At 41.5% G+C, this 26146-nt stretch overlaps 1 protein-coding gene across 14 annotated transcripts in view; it reads left to right on the top strand.

Moving 5' to 3' along the window:
- The window catches only part of PHF14 (PHD finger protein 14), a 146572-nt gene that overhangs the window by 9633 nt on the left and 110793 nt on the right, over positions 1-26146 (top strand). For all 14 annotated transcript variants that reach the window (XM_088654004.1, XM_088653999.1, XM_088654001.1 and 11 more), the window contains exons 4-11: positions 7624-7768; positions 11166-11325; positions 15870-15981; positions 17923-18060; positions 19271-19417; positions 20686-20956; positions 21751-21857; positions 23378-23473. In XM_088654004.1, coding sequence (XP_088510130.1) covers positions 7624-7768; positions 11166-11325; positions 15870-15981; positions 17923-18060; positions 19271-19417; positions 20686-20956; positions 21751-21857; positions 23378-23473 — 1176 coding nt within the window. The remainder of the gene's footprint in view (positions 1-7623; positions 7769-11165; positions 11326-15869; positions 15982-17922; positions 18061-19270; positions 19418-20685; positions 20957-21750; positions 21858-23377; positions 23474-26146) is intronic.

Here is a 26146-nt window from a genome sequence, read left to right as displayed (position 1 = left end):
AATATGAGTGCCTCTAAGTATGTACAGGGTCTTTCTTTCAGCAACACATAATATCAGTCCAGTACCACATAGTTATCTGTCATACCATTGTCTATCACTGGACCAGTCAGCTTTCCTAACCTATGTTCATACTTAATAGTTGCTCATTTTATTATTTTTACATTGAAAATATAGCCTCCGTTTCTCCAACAAAATGGTGCTTATTCTCAGGCAAGTGTGTATAGCATCAGGGCAGCAGAAGCAAACTCCATTTAATTCTTCTAAGTAATGATGGCATCATGGTTTAAGGGAGTTTTAAATGAGAAATTGTTTGTGCTCAGAGTATTTTATATATTTCTATTTTTGTTTGAGTTCTTTGCTCTAGTACAGGCATCCCCAAACTGCGGCCCTCCAGATGTTTTGGCTTACAACTCCCATGATCCCTAATTAACAGGACCAGTGGTCGGGGAAGATGGGAATTGTAGTCCAAAACATCTGGAGGGCTGAAGTTTGGGGATGCCTGCTCTAGTATATTAGGAATGTAGCAGCAGCAGATCAAGCAGGGAATAGTAACTGAGTTAATCTGGGGGAACACTATTATTGGTCCCTCATGCACCAGAGGCAGGGCTTACATTAGTGATGAGTCATGCCTTTAATTTAGTCGTCTAACTCTATGGAATGCCCAGTTGGAATCAGGCTGGTATCATCCCTGCTAAGTTTCAAACACCATGTTTAAAATTGTTTTATTTCAGGAGGACATTGCACCAAAAATGCTATTCTAATGTTTTATTCTATGATATTTTAATCTATGTTTTATATTATTGTTTGTTTTAATTTTTGTAAGTCGCTTTGAGACCCAGATGTGGTGAAAAGTGGAGTATAATTTTTTAAAAAATAAATAAGGTAATACACATGCCAATCTGAAACAGGGTGGGGGATATATGAATCTCCAGATGTTGTTAGGCTACAAATTCTATCATTTCTAACCATTCACCATGTTGGGTTATAGGAGTTGGAGATGGGCTGATGGGAGTTTACCCAGCTGTTTAATAGCTGAAAAGCATTGTTTCTGGCAATCCCATGATTACTGATTGAGAATGTTTTCAACTGTTTGTTTTTCAGAATATTTTTAGTTGTTGTTTAAATGGTTTATCATTGTCTGCTACCGTAGCTCCTTTGAGAGGAAGGGCAGAATATAAATCTAACAACAACAACATATGGAGGTTCTTAGGTTCCCCAGCTCTGCTCTGTTCTGAAGCCCACCTCTTTGTGAGGCCATTGAGTCCAGGTTCAAAAATTACCTAGCAAAGTGATAGTTTGTAGTAGTAAATTATTTTTTAGAACTGAGCCTATTAACAGCACAGTCCTCTGCATGTTTACTTTAAACTACCATAAGTCCTGCTCTGTTTAATGATGAATTTGCTAGTAAATGTACTTTGGCTTGCTGTCTAAAGAGTGCAGAAAAATGGTCAAAGAGAGCAACCAAAATGGTCAAAAAGATGGAGCAACCCTCCTCTGAGGAAAGTCTGCAGTGTTGCAGAGAGGGATTAGTTTAGGGAAATGTCTGGGGGTGGGAGTGTGCCAGATGATAGAAGTGTATAAAATTATGCATGGTGAAGAAAGTGGATAGAGGAAAGTTTTTCACTTTCTCTCATAACACTAGAAACTAGGGTCATTCAGCAAAACTAATGGGGGGGGAGATGAAAAAAAAACTATGAAATTCACTGTCACCAAATATACTGATGGCTGATGACTTTGAAAGGTGGTATTAGACCAGTACTATCCAGGATCAGAGGCACCATGTCCCTGAATACTGAAAAATGTGAATGGAAGGGTGCTATTGTCCTGCATGAGGGCTTCACAGAGGCATCTGGTTGGCCACTATGGGAACATAATGCTGAACCAGATGGCCTTTGGTCTAATCCAGCAGGACAGCACTTATGTTCCTGTGTATTTTAGTACACCATCAAACTTTTAGTACCTGATGGTGATGTGCTGGTATGAAAGATACGGTGGTGTTTCCAGTAGTGGTACCTCGGTTTATGAACACAATTGGTTCCAGAAGTCTGTTCATAAACTGAAGCGTTCATAAACTGAAGCGAACTTTCCCATTGAAAGTAATGGAAAGTGGATTAATCTGTTCCAGACGGTCCGCGGAGTACTTAAACTGAAGCGTTCATAAACTGAAGCGAACTTTCCCATTGAAAATAATGGAAAGTGGATTAATCCGTTCCAGACGGGTCCGCGGAGTACTTAAACTGAAATGTTCATAAACTGAAGCATGGGTGTAATTGGTTACGGAAGTCTGTTCATAAACTGAAGCGTTCATAAACTGAAGCGAACTTTCCCATTGAAAGTAATGGAAAATGAATTAATTCGTTCCAGATGGGTCCGCGGTGTTCATAAACCGAAAATTCATAAACCGAGGTGTTCATAAACCGAGGTTCCACTGTACTGTACAGTGGTACCTGCGGTTGCGGATGAGATCCGTTCCGGAGGTCCGGCCGAATCCCGAGGTTTTCGCAACCGGAGGACCGCTTCTGCGCATGCGCACACGGCAAAACCCAGTAAAATACTTCTGGGTTTGCCGCTTTCACAACCCAAAGTTTACATTACCTGAGGGTAACGTAAGCCAAGGTGCTACTGGATCCATGTCTATGTAAGCATTCAGGAGCAGAGGCCAGTGGTCTAAATACTATAGCGATCTTGAGTGACAGTGGACAGAGTTATGAAAATAGTACATACAGGTACACACAAGTGATGAAGTCTTGGAGTCAGTGGGACTTACTTTCAAATGTATATTCAGGTCTGCAGAGAGATACATTAATTGCTGAATATCCTGGCATGTAAAGTGCATAGATAATGCGCTTTATAATCTCATCATGCGTGCTGTGAAGGAAGCTCACTCTATTACAACTGAATCCTTTGATCTTGCATCAGCAAAAAATTATCGTGGTTCTTTGCCTTTAGGACATATTTCCAGCCAAGTCTCGCAATACATTTTACAGGTATTAATAGCTTGAATCTCTCAAAGTTTGTCCGCAAGTTGGACTGCAGTCCAAAGGGAGCTATTTGCATGCATGTCTGCAGGTGTGAATTATGCGTGCAGCCGAAGTTGACTTTGAAGTTTTCAGTGCAGCATCCATGGCCACTGACCTCACAAACTGGCTCTAATAATGAAACTCCAACTATCATCATCTACGTTTGTGATGATGAAACCTTTGAAGAAAGCTCTGGCATGAAGGGTCTTGCATATAGGTGCTTTGGATTGTAAACCACATCTGTGTTCTATTTAAGGAATGAGGAAAATGAAGGCCAGGGAGATTAATTGCACTGAATCACATTGCTAAGTGTGATGTGCTGTTCTAAGTGCTGTTCTGCTAATGGCAATCAGTGCTGCATCTTTAAAGTTCAGTCCTTAGTGGAGACCTGTGTGGGGTAGAGCCAGCATTGCAATCTAGTCTTTCAAATTCTCAAGTCTGTCATCTATCACAGATAATCTATCCCTCTAGAATAGAATACTTCAGCCAATCCATATTTCACAAACTACACTTTAAGAGTTTTTAAATTATTGAAAGTTGAATGAAAACTTATTTAGGTTAAAGCAATTAAACTGTTGAGTCTAGATATTTATTTCAGTGTGGTCCTTGGTTCTTTCCTACACATGTCTCCTGTAGTTAGGTAGTCACAGGCCTAGCTGGAGGCACACACTATGTATCCATCTTACTGAAGGTAAGCTGGTCTGGATCAGATTAGTGCCAAATGGATGACCAGCTGGGAAACCCATGTACAACTACCTTGAGTTTTGTAGTTCTGTTGTTTGGTTTATATTGTGTTATATTCCATCCGGTGGTCTTCAGATGAAGAGCAATCTAGAAATAATACATAATACATCTGACCATTCCCTGTGGAATCATTTTCTGTTGAATATCTGAATATAGCATAGCCATGACTAAACTCTCCCAATGAGTTTCCTGGGACTGAGGATCAATGGCTGCATCTCTACTGTATCTTCATATAAAATATACTTTGTAGTATTTCAGTGCCTGCCATTATGAAAAGTTCCATAGTATTTCACTAAAGTTGTGAAGGGTTAAATGTGTCAGAAGTTGGATGATGAATTTCTACTTGGTTTCAAGCAGAATCCAAAGTACTCGGGTGGTAACTTAAATGTCTGTTTTCCATAATTAGGGCTGTTGCACAGTTAAAAAAAAATCTTAGCCAATTAATCATATGAATTTTAATTGATTAAACATGCATATATGTGTGTAAGAGGAAAAACACTTGTTTTTAAGGAAAAAGGCATGCTGCACACATCTGTCACATCAAACATAATCTTAGAAGGGGCATTCTTTATCTCAGGAGGAAATGCCTCTGCTAAGATGGTGCTTTCATATGTAATTTATATCTTATTCAGAAGGCACATAAGACACCTTATTGAAGCTAAGTGGGTCGGGATCTGTTCAGTACTTGGAATGGGAGGCTAGCTGGGAATCTCAGGTTCCATCACCCCATGGTGGAAGAAAGGCAAAAAGTTAGGACATACAATACAATAAAATTAAATGTATTAAAAGCAGGTAAAAACAAAACAAAATTTGCCTGATTAATTGGGGCAACTTTTTAGTCAACCAACATGTTTTTTAGCCTACAAATTATCAAATTAATTAATCAAGTGATGATTTAGTTGTAAAGGATTTGTAGCCACCTACCTGGGTGTACTTGCTTTTGTGCAGACGTATATAGAGTTTGGGGAGTTGCTCTAAAAGCCATAAAAACTGGAATCCTCTATAGTAATATCCAAGTGTCTCTGTGTCCAGTCCCTGTGTCCGTGGGATTGCGCTACTGTGCATGTGCCCGACGGACAGCCGTTGGGACTTGGAGGCTCACGTGCGCCGCCGGGACTGTAGGCTCTTGCCGCTCGCTGTGATGGGAGGGATTAACTACGTGAGGCGAAACAGGGTGGCGCTGGGGGAGGACGAGGAGTCCTCCTGGGAGGAGCTGCCGCCGCAGTCACCACCCCCCGCCCGCCAGCACCGGCCGGAGCCCTGGCAGTGCCGCCAACGCCAGTTCGCGGGGGCCAGACATGCTGGGCGCGGGGGGCGGTGCGGGGGCCAGGCCGGCCAACCCCTCCTTCGTCTTCTACATCAGCCCGGAGGAGAGACAGTTGGTCTGAGAGGAAGGGAGTGTGCGCGGGCGGGTGGGGCTGGCTGGCGGCGCGCGGGATGAGGAGGGAATTGGGACTCGGGGGAGAAGGGTTTATTTACACATTCCTGGTAAAATTAAATCGGGAGTCCCTCCAGGGAAATTATGTGTTTCTGTTAATGACCATGATGGTACCAGGGAAGTTCTCAAACAAGACATGATGACAATACACATAGTCCATCACCAATTATAGCTCACTGTTCTAGCACTCGTTAATTTAACGGGCTTCATGATACTAGTTATTACATGTTCTTGCAGCTTGGGAGAATGGGAGAACTTCCCCCACCATGTTGTTCTTTATTGTGTATACGCTCTAATGGCAGTGATATTCTTGGGAAGGCGTATAATAGCATTGGTAATAATAATGGAGCTGTGGCTGAAACCTAGGGAAACCTAAATGGTTTCTTTAAGGAGCTAATCTTGAGAAAGGCACAGGAACATTTTAGTCCCAAATCAGGAAACCCTGAATTAAATTCATGCATCATATAACATAGACTGGGATCCATAGAACTACTTTAGGCAAAGGCTTTTGCATGGCCAGTGGAATTTCTTACTTTTTTGTTTGAACACCTGTTGTATCTGGATTTAAAATTTCCCTCAGCTTCAAAAGTACCTTGGCACGAGACACGAGGCTGCTTCTTGGGGGAAATGAAATGTGTACAAGACAATCCTGACTTTGTCTCTATTCAGAAGCAATTATTTTTTCTTCCTCTATAACAAATATGCTTGTTTATTGAAAGCCAAGCCTAGCCCTTTAGCATTGTGGCTTCAACTTTTGTGTGTTTTAGTACTTAATATTTTGTAAGTTTGTGTTATACTTTCCCCAAAAATAAGACATACCTATAAAAGAAGCCATAGCAGGATTTCTAAGCATTTGCGCAATATAAGCCACACCCCGGAAATAAGACATAGTGATAGGCGCAGTTCTGGAGGGCACCAAGGAAGAGGGGAGGCTGGACTCGTAATTAAAAAATAAGACATCCCCTGAAAATAAGCCATAGTGTGTCTTTTTGAGGAAAACTAAATATAAGACAGTGTCTTATTTCCGGGGAACACTGTAGTAATGCATTGTTTGTTACGTTTGTATCCCCTTTTCTCTCAAGGAGCTCACAGTGGTATTTTGACATCATAGCATTTCCATGAGTTGATTTGGACTGACCTCAGGGTGAATTTGATTTAAATCACAATTTAAATCACTAGTCAGTAAGACTTGATTTAAATAATTTATTTTACAGAAAGACACCCCTGCTGGTATAATCTTAATATTACAACCAGAGGAAGGTTTCATTTTGGGAATAAATTTTTTTATTATGAAATTATTGTGTGGTTTAATAAGTTAACTGTTTATATTTGGACAACTTTTCTGCTGCACTTTATTGGAAGGAGAAAAATAATCATTTCCTTAGTAACAATTTAAACAATTTATTTAACTAAAACAATAACATTATAGTCTATGTATCCATGTTTTTTAACTATTGTGGTTAAACTTTTTTTTTAAAAAAAATCCCAACATAGACTGAGTTTCAGCACAAATGAAAAACTTAAAACAAATCCTTATTTACTGATGAATGCTAGCCTTTGGACTATAATGTAACTTAAATAGAAAACTATCTTTAGAAATATTTTTTCCTCCAAAAAGCATTTTTATTTTAAATATCCAATTTAAATCAAAAAACCCGATTTAAATAAAAATTGATTTTTAAAAAAAAAAATCATTGATTTTTATCCACCCTGGCTGACCTGTATGAATTTTGAAAATGGGGGGGGGGGCAGAGGAAATGACAGGGGGCCCAGCTAACTTACTGCATGACTGCAAAGGAAGGAGATTGGAGTCATTTGTTGCACCTTAGTTTGGCAGTGTTGTGTAAGGTATTTGGCAGGACCGGAGAATCTGTGGCGCCATAGAAGTTGTTGGACTACAAGTTCCATCATCTGACTGTTGACTGTGTTTCTTGGTCTGATAGAAGCTGGAGTTCAACAACATTTGGAGCTCCAAAGTTTCCCCACCACTGGTATATGGCATGTATGATTTGTAGGCTTAAAACTAGCAATTCGAAGCAAGAGATTGCAAAGTACAGTATAAGGAGCAGGAGCTGGAAAAGAGCACAAGGGGAAACAACAAGGCTAAGAATGCCAGGCCTTTGTGAGAGTGCTTAGGGCTATTGTAGATGTGATGCGTCCATCGTTCACATAGTGTAACATAAAACATAAATAGATAAGAAGTAAAGGGCTTGAGGAATCATGCATAGCTGCCAAGTTATCCCTTTTTTACAGGGATTTTCCCTTATGCTGAATAGGCTTCCTCGCGAGAAAAGCGAAAACTTGGCAGCTATGAATCATGTTCACTTACAGTTCTAACATAGGTTGCAGGCTCAAAACAATGGTAAATCATGGTAATGCCTCTTCTAATATAACAAGTGTATTTTTACTTTTCAATGATAGGACTCGCTGATTCTTGAGAAATCTCAGAACTGGAGCTCTCAGAAAATGGACCATATTATGATTTGCTGTGTTTGTCTTGGGGATAATAGTGAAGATGCTGATGAAATAATCCAGTGCGACAATTGTGGAATAACAGTGCATGAAGGTAATTCTATCATTACTTCAATTTGCAACAAATAATGAGGTGAATTTGTTTTCACACAGTGGCAATGGATACAATACTTTCTAAAACTGTTTGGTATTCCTTGACTTTCAGATATGGAAGATTAAATCTGCAACCATGAATTTGCATGCAGTCAAACCTGCTTCATGTTTATGAAAACTCAACTGTTAATTTGTATTTTTCCTTAGTGGAAAACAAATTAAAGCTATAATCCTTATGCCCTTCAGTTCCAGTATATAAAAGCTTCATATATTAAATGGTTTTGCCAATAAGATCTAACCCTGATCTTTTGAATAGAAACAAAGGATTTGTCCAGTAAATCTTTTAAATTCACAAAGGCAGTTGCTCCTCTTAATATAGTGTCATCCATTTAAGAAGTAAATGCTGATAGAAGGCATGCTAATGTATATAGTTTACAGTTGAGTGTGATTGATTTGTTTGTAGTATATTATCATTCAGACTAGTTAAAAGTGAACATAAAAACATCTTGAAATAAACACACTGGTAGAGGTTAGATCCTATCCCAAATAGTTTGCATAGTGATTTATATTGCATCCATGTGAAGTTAAGGTTCAATTGCTTATCATTCCCAGCCCTAACAGTTTGCCTCAAATCAGATGCATAGACTCTTATTAAATTGGAAAGACATGTTTGGTTGGGACCAGAGATAGGGCTCTTTCTGTGGTCATACTCCGACTCTGGAGCTTCCAGCTAGGGTTGGGGTAGAAAGAGGGGTAGAAAGAGTGTATAAATGTTTTAAATTAATAAATAATTTGGCTGTCTCTCCTCTGGATAATGTGCAAAGAAGCTGTTTTCTTCTTTGGTGTATCACAAAATACAGATGAGCAACTCAAGAAGACAAGCAGATGGGTGTAAATATAAATCAACTCAGTGATAGTACAGTTGCAGATTGCTCATTTTAACTCACAGCCTAAGATACAGTATCCTTTCACATGGTGAAACTTCATAATCAGGGTTTTTGGACAAAGTTGAGAGGTCCGACAGTGTCTGTTGCAGCTTAAAGGATAATATGGATTGGGGTCAAATTGGCAAAATTGGCCTAGACAATGGAGTCTGAATGCAACTCCTTAGATCCCACACTGAAGAGAAGCAAGCAGCAAGCTATTTGCTTCTCTTTAGCTTAACTCTTAAGCTCCAGAAAGCTGAGAACTGGTGCTTTCACTTTGTTCTCTGCTGCCTGGGTTGGAGGCAGCATGAATACAGGGAAGCCCTAAGCCTGTTACATTTTGAGGGGCCACCTTCCATTGTGTGTTTGGAAGCTCAGTCTAGACTTTCCTTTCTAGGAAATGCTTTCAACCACAATGGGAAGTGATTGTTTCGTTGGTTTAGAACAATGGTTTCCGGCATCAGGAGGTCACCGTATTTTCTTCGTTCAAGACTGAGTGGTGTGCCAGGTTCAGGCACCTGCAGCCACCCTTCTGGATTGGCAGGAGCCACTTCTAAGAGCCCTCAACAGATGCCTGATGGTACTGACCCCTGAGGCTGACGCAGTTTTCCAATCTAAATGAATGTTCACTCGTGGTGAAAAAGAAAAGTGTTGGCCGTTGGAATATACTTGTGGGTGGTAAAATCTGCCACCTGCTCCTGATATTCAAAGGCCATACCTTTCTGCACTTTACGGTCCCTCATAATAACAGAGATTTTTCTAGATACATGTCTGGAACATTTTTTCCCCCGGTTTAAGATCTGGGTGACAAAATTCTATCAGTGCTTCAGGAAGATGTTACTTGCTTTAATTGGAATAAAGTATATTTTATAAAGTGTTCCTGGGATAGATTTGCCCTTCTGTGGATAAATTTAAAAATAAAATCTTAAGCTCTGGCCTGTCACTTTAGATAACTGCTTTTGTGCTAAAATCTCCTAACTGATTTGTAATAGCACAGCACCCCCAGCTGGGGTGTCAGTTCTCCTGATGTACTGATTGCAGCATGTCTAAAGAAAACTGGTACATATCATTGCAGCCAATGTACTTGTGGGTAATTCACTTTCTGGCAATTGTCCTTGCATTGGTTCTATAAATTTAAGATATACTGCAATTTTCCTAAAATATTTTGATATCCCTTTGTTTACTCCAATATTGGCGTTGTACACAGTGAAGAATTCACGCTCTTAAGAGTTGCATGAATGGGTGACTTTTTACCTATAATAAAATAGGTGCACAGTGCAACTATTTGACCATAGTTGAGCTTTCAGATCTCTTTGCAATCAATCTCACTCTTTCTTTGAGTTTTCTACTCACCTGAAGTAAATCTAATTGTTTTCACGAGGCGTTCAATATGTTATCTAGAAATCACCCATATAGTTAAAGGTAAGGTAAAGGACCCCTGGGCAATTAAGTGCAGTCAAAGGCGACTATGGGGTGCGGCGCTCACCTCACGTCAGGGCAAGGGATCTGGCGTTTGTCCACAGACAGCCTTCCAGGTCATGTGGTCAGCATGACTAAACTGCTTCTGGTGCGATGGTGAGTGCCAGAACGCACAGAAATGCTGTTCAGCTTCCCGCCGCAGCGGTGCCAGTTATCTGCTTGCACCCCGCTGCGTGGATTCGAACCACCAACTTTCGGATTGACAAGCCCAAGAGGCACAGTGGTTTAGACCACAGTGCACCCACATCCCAAATCACCCATATACTGTAATAGGTTGTTAAAGCAGAGAATAATCATTGCTTTAAAATACTGCAGTATTTTCTGATGTCTTTTGAATTAATCCCCAATCCTCCGCCAGTAAAGCACAGTCAATTGTACAAATTAACAGAATATGACTTCCTGTCAGAGGGTATATGTAATGCTCCAAAATCAATCAAACAACCTTTGCAAAATGTGACCTAATTAGCCATTTGGTAGTATCTGCAAATTTGTAAAATAAAAATAAAAATGTAGCTTTCATTTGCCGAGGGAATAATCTTCAGAGTTACAGAAAGACAAATCAAAATGCATGGGTGTTTTCTACTTACTGCTTACTAATTAGAAGGCAGCTGCTTTTGTTTTTTTGAGTAGCTACTTCATCCAGAATAGTTATCTCCCTTATTCTCTCCTTATAAATAAGGCTGCATAGAGACAACGGTTTTCCAGAAAGCTCATGGTAGTGTAATAGAGCTCTTGTGGCAGGAGAAACTGAAGAACAGGTGTTGCCTCCAAAAACCCTGTAATTGAGACCGTGAACACACATATGTCTAGTTGGCCACCTCCTTCAAAGAGCTCTGTCAGTTTTGCCTTACCCACTGTATAGCTCTAGCACTTACTGTATTGGGAAAATATCTTCATGCGCCCTTGCTTTCCATGTCTTATATTAATTCTTAAATACATCCCTTGATATAACATTTCTTTGATTTAATTCATTCATATTTTCTATCTTCCTAGGTTGTTATGGTGTTGACGGCGAAAGTGATTCTATTATGAGCTCCGCTTCAGAAAACTCCACTGAACCATGGTTCTGTGATGCCTGCAAATGTGGTGTTTCTCCGAGCTGTGAACTCTGCCCCAACCAAGATGGAATCTTCAAGGAGACGGATGCTGGCAGGTTAGTTAAGGGAGCTGTCATCAGAGGGATAGGTCCCTGTAAAGTCAGGCATAACTTCTTTCTTTTTTTCCTTCTTTCCTTGCAATGGTAGATTAGACTATAGCCAGGTTTCTATCGGAGAAACATAGCATTGCTGTTGCTTCTGCAATAGAGGTTTACTAGTATAATTCTGTGAATAAATTCACAAGTTCTGTTGTACCTTAAAGGTTTATGAACTACTCAGGAGGTGGACTAAACAAACAACTTAAATGTTTGGTCAGAACTGTGTACTGTGTTCTAACACACACAGTTTATGTGACACTGGGTAGTCTTCTCATAGGTTTCTGTCTACTCAGGTACCCCTCCCCCCCTTTATTATTTCAATGAGTATACCTACTCTTCCTCTCATGGGAGCCCACTGCAGCTAACAACAAAAACTTATAATTAAATCAAAATCAAAAATATGTGATTCAACATAAAAGTCAGCATTAAATTATGCATATGAAACTACTCCTCTTACGTTCCAAAGGCTTGCCAGAAAAAAGGTCTTAAGATGTTGCCTGAATTAAAATAATTGGGGGACAGATAGATGATAATAGGGGGTAGTTCCATAACTGGGAAGTTTCAAAAAGTTTGTCTGGAAATATGCCCCATATCAAAACTTTGCAGTCTGTTGTCCCATATTTTTCTTTAAAAAGTATGAAAGTACTTCCAAATTGTAATCTGTTAAGGAATTTTTAGACTGTCATTGAGCTGTTTAAGACACTGGAATATATTTCTTGGTGAGGCATTAACAAGCTTGCCAAACATGACCTGGTGCTTTCAAGCTTAATCGATTTCATTGCTCCTGTTATTAACACAATACCTCTGAAACTCAGCAGGACATTCCACACAGTCAAACTGAGCGTGGTTCCATTTGCCCTTTTGTGCTTAGAATAACCTGAATATATTGAATCAGAAGTCCCAGCAATTTTAAACCATTCATAAATTTCTTGTATTCATGGGTTTGTATTTGTCATTTTGAATTTGGCTCTATACTAAACACTTTCTATTGAAATGGATGTTGGCATTTGAAACCACACACAGTAGGCCGTAATTTGAGTGTTTGCATTTAAAAGAACTGCACTCCAAGTTTAAAAATCTTGGCATTTACATCTTGTTCAATTGTCAAGTGTAAGAAAACAACCTATTTTGTAAGCTGCCCTGAGGACTTGTTGAAGCCATATTGGCAGACTATACATTAATAAACAAATAAATAAATTGAACCCAGATTATAATGAAGCTAGACTTTCAAAAACTTAGTACTTTATCCAGCTGTGTAGAAGTGCCTTGTAGCAACAACTCTCAAAAACAGAATTCCCCCCTCCCCCCATCATAATCATCGTCCCTGCTCTCCCTTAACAGTGAACTCGGGGTGGTATGTACCAATATAAAACGAATTGAGAAGAATGTATTGGCCTCTTGGTAGCGCACTGAGGTTTACCAAAATAAATAGGTTAAAATCAGATACTTAAAGATACTGTGGAAGTTAAAAACAAACATGGTAAACTTCCAAGACTGCACATGCTCAACAGCCATAGCAGTGGAAGTATAGGTGTGGAAAGTGCATGGCTGGCTGGACTCCTAAACAGGAAAGATGGAAGATGCATGGCAATGTTTTGTTTTGAGTCCCACTTGTTCCCTTTATTACTGGACCTGGGAGGTTCCATGCCTATCAATCTGGAGCTCAAACAGGACCACCAAAAATAAGGTAGCAGTTTCTGCATATGCATACTTGACATACTAGGTATGCAGAAGTATATTAGTTGTAAATTAAAATATATTAAGAAATGACCATTCAGGAACCTATTGTAAGATGCTTCGTGGGGCTATGAAATGTTGAGGACAATAGAGCCATGGAGTATTGAGGATTTTGGTTGAGAAAAAGAATAGAAAAGCAGGGAGAGAGTTGGTCTGCTTGAGCTCTAAAACAGGCACCCCCAAATTGTGGCCCTCTAGATGTTTTCGCCTACAACTCCCATGATCCCTAGCTAAGAGGACCAGTGGTTGGGGAAGATGGGAATTGTAGTCCAAAACATCTGGAGGGCCGAAGTTTGGGGATGCCTGCTCTAAAAGCTTTTGGTATTCTGGAAGGGGGATTGGAGTTGGAGGGATGTGTGCCATGCAGGTCTTTTGTTTTTAAAAAACTTTGTGGCAGCAACATTTCAGGAGCAGTAAAAGAACACCTTCCTCTTTTCTCAGTCCTCACAATCCTCATCACACTATTATATAACATTAAAGTGCTTAGGTTCAGGACTGGCACAATGGGAAAAGATTTCAGGAAGGTGGGAAAGAAGAAAAAGCTGTCCTTTTTTAGTTCAGTCCCCCTGCCCACTGAAACTCCCTTCCTTGGATAAGATGAAAGCAATGTTAGTGATTCTCCCTTCCAAACAGGCTGAACATTTGAACATTCATGCTAAGGGCTGGGAATGTAACACATTTTCTTGTGGTTGCCACTTATGTGTACATGATGTCAATGTGGAGTTTTGCAAACGGCTGTCAAATCTCCTGTGATCCCAGGACACCAAATTAATTATGTGCTACAAACATAACGTAGCTTTCCTTTCTAACTAAAAAATTGTCACAGTGTTAAACTAAACCTGTTAATATTCTCTCTCTAATGAGGGATGACTTTATCTGATCTTCCCATTGGAGAGATTGAATAGATAGTGGAATGGTTAATTTGAAACAAATCATCTTTTTCCCCATGTACTCTTTACTTTCCTGAGCACCACTGTGGATATAATGTTTTGCTCTGTATATATGATATGATACTAACTGGGCTAAGACTATTGTCTTTATTTTGCTTCAGCTTTTTCCCTTCCCTTCACCAACATCTGTCATCTTAGCTTGGAGCAAAATGGATGGGGAAGTAACAAGAAAGATTATTCTTCTTTGATTACCCAATTTGTCTTAATTACAAGGTTCTCAAACATGTGCGGCTAAACAAATGAGCAGGAAAACATTTAGGCACTGGTATTAAAAGCAGCTGAAGCCGCCTCAGCTGTGAACTTGACTGACTTCTGTGCTTTTAATAAAGATTCAGGATGGAGTTCATACATAGGTGGTTAAGGAAATGAGACACTTGTGTGCCAATCATACTGAAATGGCAGTTTAAATCTGTAATACTACAGTACTTGTGTGACATGTACTAAAACATTTTGAGAAGGTCAGTATGAAGCAAGCAGCCAGCTGTTGGGTTTATCATAGATAAACTCCTACAGAGTGCAGCAGCATTTAATACACCAGTGGAGCATGAAAAAACTGTGCAAATTAAATTGAGAAGCAGCTGCTTGTTGAAGATGTGTATCTTTATATTGAACTCTGCAGGGTGCAATGGGGAGGTTGCATTAAAACGTACTATCAAAAATCACCAGCCAAAACCTTGGCTTTTTTTAAATAAAAAAAATAGAAGATAATGTGAATAAGAGCAACTATTTTCCTGGTAAAATTGTTACCAGTGCGACACATCAGTGGCATTTCATAAAGAGGGAAACACTCCTAGAATTTCAAAAAACAGAATATCTTAAAGTTGGTGGCTTCAGTATTTGGATCTTTTGGGTAAATTGCTAGATATTTCAGTGTTGCCTAAAACTCAAAACATTGATTAAAAAAAGACTCAGAAGTGACTTCAAATGAGTAAGATCTAAGACGGGGGTAGTCAAAATAATGACTTCTAAATATTTTGGACTGCAATTCCATCAACTCCAGCCAGTACAGTATAGCCAGTGGCCAGGGATGATGGGAATTGTAGTTCAGGGCATTGGAGGGCACCACATTGGCTGCCCCTGGTGTAAGGCCTTCACACTGGAAGTGCAAGACATGTACATAGATCAGAATTGCATTTCCACTTAAGAACAAACTAACAACAATTTTATAATATAATATAAGCAAAGATGTCCAAGCAGCTTCTGCATCTGAAAGATTGCCTTCAGATTCCTATTAAATAATATAGAATATATAACATTCATATCATTAGTACACTTCAGGCTCCCCCTTCTTCCCTCAGGATATCCACCCCAATCCCAATGGACACATCCTGGTAAAATTTTACTGATCAGCTATTGTAGGGGAAGTGGGTATAAATTCTCTGCTGAGCTGTGCATTTGTAAATTTTCTGAAAGTGCTAAGCTAGCACAGGGTTAATAAATACCTATTTTGCGCAGATTTCCCCAACCAGGTGCAGATATAATATGAAAGCCGGCTGTATAGGATGGCACTATATAGGGTTTCTCCACCATTGACTGGCTAAAACAGTAGGGAGACTATCACAGGGTCTTAATTCAGCCTAATCTGTTCAAAGGGGAGTTGTGAAATATTTTTGAAGTACATATTAATTAATTGTTGTTACAAAAAAAATACATTCCTGTGCTATCATTTAGTTGTTTCAAAACCATGGTGACTTAATGTTCTAGTATTTGTAAAAGGTCCCATTAACATCTGGGTCACCTAAACTGTTCTTTCCCTGTCTGTAATTTTTTTAGTGCTCAGATATGAACAGTAAATGCTTTCCTCTTTTGTTATAGATGGGTCCACATTGTTTGTGCACTCTATGTTCCAGGAGTAGCATTTGGAGATATTGACAAACTGCGGCCGGTTACTCTTACAGAAATGAACTATTCCAAATATGGTGCTAAGGTAACATTCAAATAGATATATTTTGGGGATAATTTATATGATTGTAGCTTGTTTTTTGTTTGTTTTCTTTTCAGTTCATTACAACTGAACGCTCAAAACGTAGCTCAGTTGGTTAGAGCATGGTGCTGATAATGTCAAGGTTGCAGGTTTAATCCTCATAAGGGACAGCTGGGGGGGGGGAATAGAACAGTGTTTCTCAACCTTTTTTGGGCCAAGGCACACTTGTTCCATGAAAAAAATCTCGAGGCACACCACCATTAAAAAAGTTAAAAAATTTAACTCTGTTTCCCTCTGGGGGGGGGAGAGGTTCCCTACCCTCTCACCTGGGTTGGGGGGTGGCGAGGTGCCCTCTCCTCCCTATCTTTCCCTTTTTCCTTTCTTCTCTTCCCTACTCCTCCTTGGGGGTGGTTGTTTCGGCGGCAGCAACGGCGCCAGCGGAATCGGGGCGTCCCTTGGCTCCCGGTGCCCCGGTTCTCCACGTGGCTCCCCGATGCGGTGATCCGCCACCTGGGGGGGGCTCCCTCCTTTTCCTCTTCTCCTGGGGCGGCTGGGGTGGCGACGGCTGCGGTGACGAGGCAGGGCCGTCGCGTGGTGGGAGGTCCCGGGCTTCGGAGCTCTTCCCGGCCGCAGGCCAGGCGCCTTTGGGTTAGGTCCGGCGGGCTCGCTGGGGGGGGCTTTAGCGGCTCCCCGCTTGATCCGCCGGGTGATTCCGACGCCCACGCGGCTGCCGCGGTGTCTGCGGCCGCCGCGGTGTCCACAGCCCGGTGATTGTTCTCGGGCCTTGAGGCCCAGGGGTCCGTCGATCCTCCGGCCGGGCGCTTTCGGTGTCGCTCCGGTGGGGTCGCCGGGGGGGGGGCCTCCAGCGGCTCCCCGGTCGATCCTCCGGGCTCGCTTGGCGCCCGCGTACCGGCGGCGGTTCCGGTGGTCCGGAGGCTAGGCTGGCGGCACGGGCACGCTGGTCGCTCTCAGGAGCTTCGCGCTGCCGTGCCGCGCGCCATCTTGCCTCGCCGGAAGTCCGTCAGCGCTATATCGCCCTTCTCGTCGCCGCACGTCACGGCACACCAGCCAGCGTCTCGCAGCACACTAGTGTGCCGCGGAACAGCGGTTGAGAAACGCTGGACTAGAACATCCTCAGGGCCCCTTCCAACTCTATAATCTGGTTATAATGAAGATTATTATATATAGTCTCATTTTTCTTATGAACCCTCATTGGATAGGAACTATGCAACTAATTCCACAGGACTATGGCTTGTAATTTTACACTGGGCTTTAGTTATAAAAGTACTAATAACAGGGCAGTCAAGTAAATGCAAGGCAGCTCAATTAATCCTCTACTGTAAAGATTTAGCCATCAGGCAAAATAATATTGATCTGAGAATATATGAGATTTCAAACAGTTAATCCTCGAGTGAATTCTTGAGAGGCCTTCCCTCATCCCCAACCAGAATGTTCAAACGTGACTCACTGAAGATCACACTTTCAACTCTTGTCTTGATGTTAAACTTTTAAATGGTATATCAGACGTAATAAAAGGGTTTGTTTCTTTTTTGGACATCTATTTCAGTATGTACGTTGTTGCGGTCTGTGGACTGGTATGCATTACTTGGCTTTAAGTGTGTATCACTTATTGCAACCTGCCTTGGCATTTCAAAAGATGGGATGGAATGTCTTAAATATGTAAATACTCCACTCTAATAAGCATATATAGTTATGGATATGGTAATTTACATGAAAACTATTGCTGACAGTAAGGAAAAGTTTTAGTTAGGGTTGAATGTATCGTCTTATATATACTTCTGTTTACGTTTTATTCCTTTTCTCATTCCCTTTTTTTCTTTCTTGCCTTCTGTAAAATATATAGTACATTTTAAGGTACTGTATAAAGTTACTGTATAAAGGTAATACTTTTGTAATGTTCTCTCTCTCATTGATTTGCTACAGGAATGCAGTTTTTGTGAAGATCCTCGTTTTGCCAGAACTGGCGTTTGTATTAGTTGTGATGCTGGGATGTGCCGAGCATATTTCCATGTGACGTGCGCTCAGAAGGAAGGCCTGTTGTCAGAAGCAGCAGCTGAAGAGGTATGATAATATTCTGCATTAGTGAAAATAACCCAGGTGACTTTTGTTATGACTAAAACTTCAAATTGATGTGTTAAAATATCTAAGAAATATTTGAGTTGATTGCCTTACTTAATAACAATAATAATAATTTATTATTTATACCCCACCCATCTGGCTGGGTTTAATTAATATTGATTGCTTCAGCTTTCCTGTGTTGGGTTGCAGGAGCGGTATTTTGTACCTTCCCCTCTTTTTCTTTTAACCTTTTCCCTTGAAACATGTAGACATTTTTGGCAGGAATCATCTCTTGGATCCATTCCATACTAGAAAGATGAATATGTGTGGGGAGAGTGATTATGATCTTCAGTTCCCTTCCATCTCAATGACTTTCTAATCATACATGGTTCAGATCCACCAGCAATCCACCATTTTTGTTGGATTATTTTTTCCAAGATTATCTGTCAAGCATTTCTCCTGTGCATCACCTTTGTTGATGTATACTGCAGCATTTGGAAACAAAAGCAAGTTGTGTGGCAGTGCAAAACTTGCTTAGTTGTTTGAATGAGCAGAAGGAAACAAACACGCTCTTCAATATATGCATGAAAATATTTTCCCCGTTCTATACAGTATTCATATATGTAATTGCTTTCTACATTAAAGCCTTTGGAAAATGGCACACAGAAATAGCTGCTTGATATTTAGTCTTTTAGCCCCTTTGGAAATGAGATTAAACTTGAAAGTTTACCTCTAACATTTACATAGATTGTAGTGATACCCCTTATGAGTAGCTAAACAATTAAAACTAACGTTTTTTTTATATGTAGATAAACATGTGACTATTTAATTTGTCAACTTTGCACTGAGTTTAAAAAGCCGAATCAAAACAAGTGTTTCATATTCTTTGTAGTGATGTTATGTTGATCTGGCTTTGGTTGGTTAAAATACCTTAAAAGCCATTAGAATCATTTTTTTCAGACCCCACCTAACAAAATTGTGGAATATATCTATATATATATATTTAAAAAACCATCCTATTTATTTATCCTATTCATTTACTTCAGAATACTTTTAGGCTGTCTTTTTTGGGGGGGGACCTCTCAAGGTGGCTTACATAATGGCAATTTAAAATTACATGATAAAATATAATTAAAATACTGCTTTTCCTGGCTGACAAACTATTTTCTTTCATGAGCTTTTGCCTTCTTCATTTTTATTTTAATTGGAACAGGAGATTGCAGATCCCTTTTTTGCTTACTGCAAGCAACATGCAGACAGGATGGATAGAAAGTGGAAGCGCAAGAACTATTTGGCTTTGCAATCTTATTGCAAAATGTCTTTGCAGGAGAGAGAGAAACAACTGTCACCAGAAGCTCAGGTAGTATACCCAAGCCAAGTTGGTATTTGTGTTTAATATAGCATAATAGCATAACTAATAGGGACCCAGGTGGCGCTGTGGTTAAACCACTGAGCCTAGGACTTGCTGATCAGAAGGTCGGCGGTTCGAATCCCTGTGACGGGGTGAGCTCCCGTTGCTTGGTCCCAGCTCCTGCCAACCTAGCAGTTCGAAAGCACGTCAAAATGCAAGTAGATAAATAGGAACCGCTACAGCAGGAAGGTAAACGGCGTTTCTATGTGCTGCTCTGGTTTGCCAGAAGCGGCTTTGTCATGCTGGCCACATGACCTGGAAGCTATACGCCGGCTCCCTCGGCCAATAATGTGAGATGAGCGCGCAACCCCAGAGTCGGTCACGACTGGACCTAATGGTCAGGGGTCCCTTTACCTTTACCTTTATAGCATACTAAATGAGAAAGATCAGGGCAGAGGAGAAATGCTGGAATTGTTGTGACTGCAAGTGAAAATGCATATAGTTGTAAATAGTATGAAATGTCTGAGAATCACTATTCACCTGCTTGCAAATAATCTAAACTCAGGTGTATAAGCATGTGTATCTCTCCCAGCTGCATGATATCTCTGTGACCCCACCTTTCCTCCAGCTCAGTAAATCTAACCCAGGCATCCCCAAACTGCAGCCCTCCAGAAGTTTTGGCCTACAACTCCCATGATCCCTAGCTAGCAGGACCAGCGGTCAGGGAAGATGGGAATTGTAGTTGAAAACATCTGGAGGGCCGAAGTTTGGGGATGCCTGATCTAACCCCATCCCAAGCCTGCTAGTGCTCCCCCCAGTTTGAGTCTTTGTACTTACCTCTGCCACAGTCTGTTGTCAGCCTGAACCATTTCTAAAAGGCGAAAGATTTATACGATCTGAGGTGAAACCATTTCTAGCTTGAGTTACCTATTTCTGGCTTGAGTTACCCAGATATTTGGGAAAGTTTGCCTGCTGATGTATTTGTTCCTTATTGAGTTTATGAGAATTCTGAATTTCCATTGTGAAGGATCAGGATGATGGAGAACAGAAACCAATACTGGATTTTTCTTGAGGAAGCTCGTAAATACATCTGTTTCAAACTCTTACCTCTTCTAGTCCAGAAAGTATTTTAGGATCAGTTATTTTGCACTATTAAAAGCAATCTTCTCTCACCATAGATTTGTGTGTGCAGTGTTAGAAATGGAGGTTAAATTTTCTAGCAAAAGTGTTTATGTGCTTCTTAGCTTTATTTTGATTTGCTTTTTTAAAATTTGTAGGCCCGAATTAATGCCAGACTACAGCAGTATCGTGCTAAGTCAGAAATAGCACGTACCACGAGGCCGCAGGCGTGGGTACCAAGGGAGAAACTGCCACGGCCGCTCACTAGCAGCGCTTCAGCAATACGTAAGCTGATGCGCAAAGCAGAATTAATGGGAATTAGCACAGACATCTTTCCAGTGGATACTTCAGATACCAGTTCCAGTGTGGATGGAAGAAGAAAACACAAACAGCCAGCCCTGACCGCTGATTTTGTCAATTATTATTTTGGTAAGGGTGAAAAGATATGTGCTTTGCATTGTTGCCAGGAATAGCTAACCTTTCATTTTCCGGTTGCTGCAGGACTATAGCTCCTATCACCCCTGAACATTGGCTATGCTTGCCGGGCAGGTGGGAGTTGGAATCCAGCAACAATCGGAGGCTGCAGGTTAGCCACGCCAGTCTAGATTTTGAAGGAATGGTTTATAGATGAAAGAGTGGAGTTGCTTTAAACTTCAAGCCATCGATATACTCCTGTATGTGAGCACTATAGTTCCCTTGTTACAATTTTAAAGCCGCAAAGCTGCCCCCAAGTAGCCAAGTAAATATTCATATATGTCGCGTTGAAATAATGTGTGGGATAGTTAAAAATGTTTTTATTGAAATCTTTCCTATTTAAAGTTTGGAGTGCATTCTAACTCAAAATTAATTCGCATTAATGCTGCTTCTTTCCTCCCTCAGCCCTTGCTATTGAGATCAGGTGCAAGAGTAGCTCTGTAAAACCCTCCAGTAATGCAATCAGGTGTTTCTTGCCCTTGCCACTCTTCTGATTTGCAAGGGATGAATTACTTACTAGTATATGTTTTTATATGTGTCTTTGATCTTAATATCCATAGCTTGAATGTTAGAGATATCGTAAGCATTGTTCAGCTGCAGGTAGCTGAAGCAGCCTGAATGTTTTCTGCATGTGACATTGAATGCGAAGAAATGTTGTTTGTATGATGTATTGTTACCTAGATTCATTCTATTGCTTTGCATGCTCAGAAAACAAAAGGAAATACAGAAAGTGCTGACTTTTATTTTAGAGAGAAACATGCGCATGATCCAGATCCAAGAAAATATGGCAGAACAGAAGAAAATTAAGGATAAGCTGGAGAATGAACAGGAAAAACTTCATGTAGAATATAACAAGGTAAACGATGTGTTTCAAACAATGCAAATCATATGCTGTATTTAAAATAAAACTATAGTTAGAAAACCATTGACTATCTCTAAAACCCATCTTAAATCAAACGGCCTTTCAGTAACCTTCACCTGCTGTTCACTAAAAGATCAAAGTGTTTCTCAGAGGTTCTCATCTATACAGCTTTTCTCAGTCTGGTATCAAGAGCCTGACTCGCTTGTTGTGCGCATCTGCTCGTGATCATGAGCATAAAAGCTGCTTGCGTTGGGGTGGTCCCTCAGAGCTTTAGGGTAACTGTGAGAAGGAATTCCAAGTCCTAGCTTTAATCATGGGGGTGGCAGAGTCCAGGATTGCTAAATTATTATTATTTGCTTTGCTCACAGAAAATATTCAAAGCAGCTTATAGACATACGGTAATAGAAATACTAAAATGACAATAAAAAACAAAGTAAAGAGATAGGAGCAGTATCATAGGTCTTGACTGGGCAGTTGCCTCTGCTCATGTGGGCTCCTTATTCCTATCCATTCAGTAACCATAAATTTGGTCCATCTAGTCCAGTATTTTTTATTTGGTTTCACAGCAGCTCTCCAGGATCTTATGAAGAGGTCTTTCAGACCACCTGTTTATCCACTTCTTTGGCGATGTCAGTAATTGAACTTATGATCTTTTGTATTCAAAGCATGTGTAGTTTTATCACCAACTGTGGTTCTTCCCATACGGTCACCAGGCAGCAGCTGTCAGTAATTTTACCTAGTGAACCACTTAGTTGGTCACCACTGTATGCAACTTTAGGTATCTGGGATATTGGCGATGTGTTTTTCTTGTTAGGTTGGTGTAAACAGAAGTATTGATTTGAAATCCTGTCAGTGGATACTTTTGGGATATTTGAGGGAAGCCTTCAATGTTGCAGCGACTGCTGTGTGTATACACACATGTATGCCACACTGAACACAAGGAATGGAAGACATGACTAGAAAATTCAATGTTACCTATTGTATTGCCGTTCTTATTTGTTCTCAAAAAGACATGGGTGTGCATTAATGCACACCCCATGAAAGTAATGATAGTTGTTGGAATTGTCAAAAAAATAAATCATAGTCTGGAGGAGAGAACATCATTCCCAGTTACACTTAAAAAATGTGACAAGGCTTCATATTTTCTTATTTCAAGTGTGCAGGTGTATAGTTCTGAAATCTTGATTCCCTGTGTAGAAAAACCTGGCACATCTTTACAGATGGAAATAACAGAGTGGAACTGTTTTGATGTTTCTTGACTGCCATTATAGTCTTATTGTCAGACAAAATTACGTTAGGTTCTCCCTTACTAACCAGATGGATGCCCATGTTTTCTTTCTGGTGTTATTGAATGGCTGATTAACTTTACTGATTTCAGTTGCATTGACATGAGTGAACAATTTTATTATTTAATTACCTCTCATAGAAAAGGGTTTCGTAAGTAAAGAATGCCTCCTTCTGGATGTGAGGTACTAAATAACTTCCACAGTATTTTTTACTGCTTTGTTTTTTAGTTGTGCGAGTCTTTAGAAGAACTTCAGAACGTGAATGCAAAGCTACGAAATGAAGGACAAGGAATATGGGCTGTGCTTGGTAGAATAATTGGGCAGGTTGGTTTTCCCCATTATTTTTCTCCTCCCCTCTTTCCTTATATCTTATTTATTTATGGGTCACATGAGTCCTAAAAATAGGGTTTGCTCTTTGTTACTGTCACTTTTTGAGGCTGAAAAGATACATTTGATAAAGTCCTGGCCTTATTCCGCAGATAATGATTTCTGATTGAAATGTGTATAGGGCTCTGTGCCTACCTACTGGGAAACTGCAGCCTAATTTTGTTTTTGGATTAGCTATCTTGTTTGCAAAATTCTTTCATTTGCTGTAACTGATTGACCTGTCATTTGTGATGAAGCTAAACCTGAAGCATGAGTTAATCTAACCACATTCTTTGCTATTTCTCCCCACCCCTCATCACTGTAGCTTTCAAAGAGCAGGTTTTCTTAGGGTATATTGTTTTCTTCCCCCCTGTTTCCTGAATATGCAACTGAAAGCGTATGTAATTTGCTGTTGTTTTAAAATGAAATATGCATGTGGGAATGTCTTTAAAAGGAAGTGAAGAATATTAGGGTACAGCTGGTTTTTTTAAAATAGAGGATTACTGATCATTTTGTCAGTTGTGAAAAAAGTGAATGCTGTCGCTTCCCAATTATTAAACCCACTAGTGGATTTTAGCCCGTTTAAAAACGGGCGCTAGAGGAAGCGGCCTGCCGGGACTGGCTTGGCGGTGGCGGGTCTTCCCGCCACCACCAAGCCAGTTCGCAGCGGGGGCTTTTCGACGTTTGCCTTCCCCTGAGGGGGAGGCAAACGGCGAAAAACCTCGCCGCGCCGCAATTCGGCTCCGGGACTGGCTTGGCGGTGGCGGGATGTTCCCGCCACCGCCAAGCCAGTCCGCAGCGGGGGCTTTTCGCCGTTTGCCTTCCCCTGGGGGAGGCAAACAGCGAAAAACCCCGCCGCGCCGCAATTCGGCTCCGGGACTGGCTTGGCGGTGGCGGGATGTTCCCGCCACCGCCAAGCCAGTCCGCAGCGGGGGCTTTTCGCCGTTTGCCTTCCCCTGGGGGAGGCAAACGGCGAAAAACCCCGCCGCGCCGCAATTCGGCTCCGGGACTGGCTTGGCGGTGGCGGGTCTTCCCGCCACCGCCAAGCCAGTCCGCAGCGGGGGCTTTTCGCCGTTTGCCTTCCCCTGAGGGGGAGGCAAACGGCGAAAAACCTCGCCGCGCCGCAATTCGGCTCCGGGACTGGCTTGGCGGTGGCGGGATGTTCCCGCCACCGCCAAGCCAGTCCGCAGCGGGGGCTTTTCGCCGTTTGCCTTCCCCTGGGGGAGGCAAACAGCGAAAAACCCCGCCGCGCCGCAATTCGGCTCCGGGACTGGCTTGGCGGTGGCGGGATGTTCCCGCCACCGCCAAGCCAGTCCGCAGCGGGGGCTTTTCGCCGTTTGCCTTCCCCTGGGGGAGGCAAACGGCGAAAAACCCCGCCGCGCCGCAATTCGGCTCCGGGACTGGCTTGGCGGTGGCGGGTCTTCCCGCCACCGCCAAGCCAGTCCGCAGCGGGGGCTTTTCGCCGTTTGCCTTCCCTCGAGGGGGAGGCAAACGGCGAAAAACCCCGCCGCGCCGCAATTCGGCTCCGGGACTGGCTTGGCGGCGGCGGGAAAAAGGGGAGGAATTCCTCCCCTTCTTCCCGCCGCTGCCAAGCCAAAGCGGGCCTCCCTCCGCGCCCGCTGCCACTTCGGCTTCCTCGGGTTCCCCGAGGAAGCGCCGTCCCATGCCGGAGGTGTGCGGCAAGGCTGCCGGGGGGGGAGCGCTTCTCTCCCCCGCCGCCTCACCGCGCACCTCCAGCATGAGACTGGGCTTCGGAGCGGCGGTTGGCGGAGCGGCAGTTGGCTGTTCCCTGTGTCCCGAGAGCACGGGTCCAATCCCTGTGTCCCTGGTTGTCCCTCCGTCCAATCCCTGTGTCTCTGGGGGACATGCGCAGTACCCCAGGGACACACGGGACATCTGGACGCAGGGACAACATGGACATTATTATATAGGATTAGCTTCTAAAGAGTACAGTATTGCATTTGTAAACCAGCAGAATCAAATATCTTGATTTGGTTATGTTTTCAGCTACATTAAAAGAGCGCAATGAGCACTTTACACAGTTTGGTGCCTGATGTACACCTGCTTCTCCCATTCTACAAACAGTGGAAGTTATATGCCACTTTGTATCTAAAAGATTGATGAATTTCGCTGGCTTTTTCTTTTAGTACTTCCCAATTCATCCTTCACTGAGGCTTATACAGGTGAAACTCGGAAAATTTGAATATTGTCGAAAAGTGCATTTATTTCAGTAACACAACTTAAAAGGTGAAACCAATATATGGGATAGATGCATGACATGCAAAGCAAGATATGTCAAGCCTTTATTTGTTGTAATTGTAATTATTTGTCATTAGGCGGGTTAATAATAAATGGAATGTAATTAATGAAATTTAATAGCGCTGTTTATTTTTGTATTATTGTAACTATTTGTTTTATTACTGTGGAATTTCCAAAAGAAAGCATTTGTAAAAATTAAAAGAAAAATAATAAATAATAAGTTGCATTACTGAAATAAATGCACTTTTCGACGATATTATAATTTTCCGAGTTTCACCTGTATCTGGTATTCAGTGCAGTTAGCAGATTCCTCAAGAAAGTGGGAGCCTTTTATGTGTCATTCCAATATACAATCAGACCTTAGCTTCTGTT

This window comes from Zootoca vivipara, chromosome 11, assembly GCF_965207765.1.
Source record: "Zootoca vivipara chromosome 11, rZooViv2.hap1.1, whole genome shotgun sequence".
NCBI lineage: Eukaryota > Metazoa > Chordata > Lepidosauria > Squamata > Lacertidae > Zootoca > Zootoca vivipara.
The sequence above is the reverse complement of the archived record's forward strand: the minus strand, read 5'-3'. Positions and strand labels throughout refer to the sequence as shown.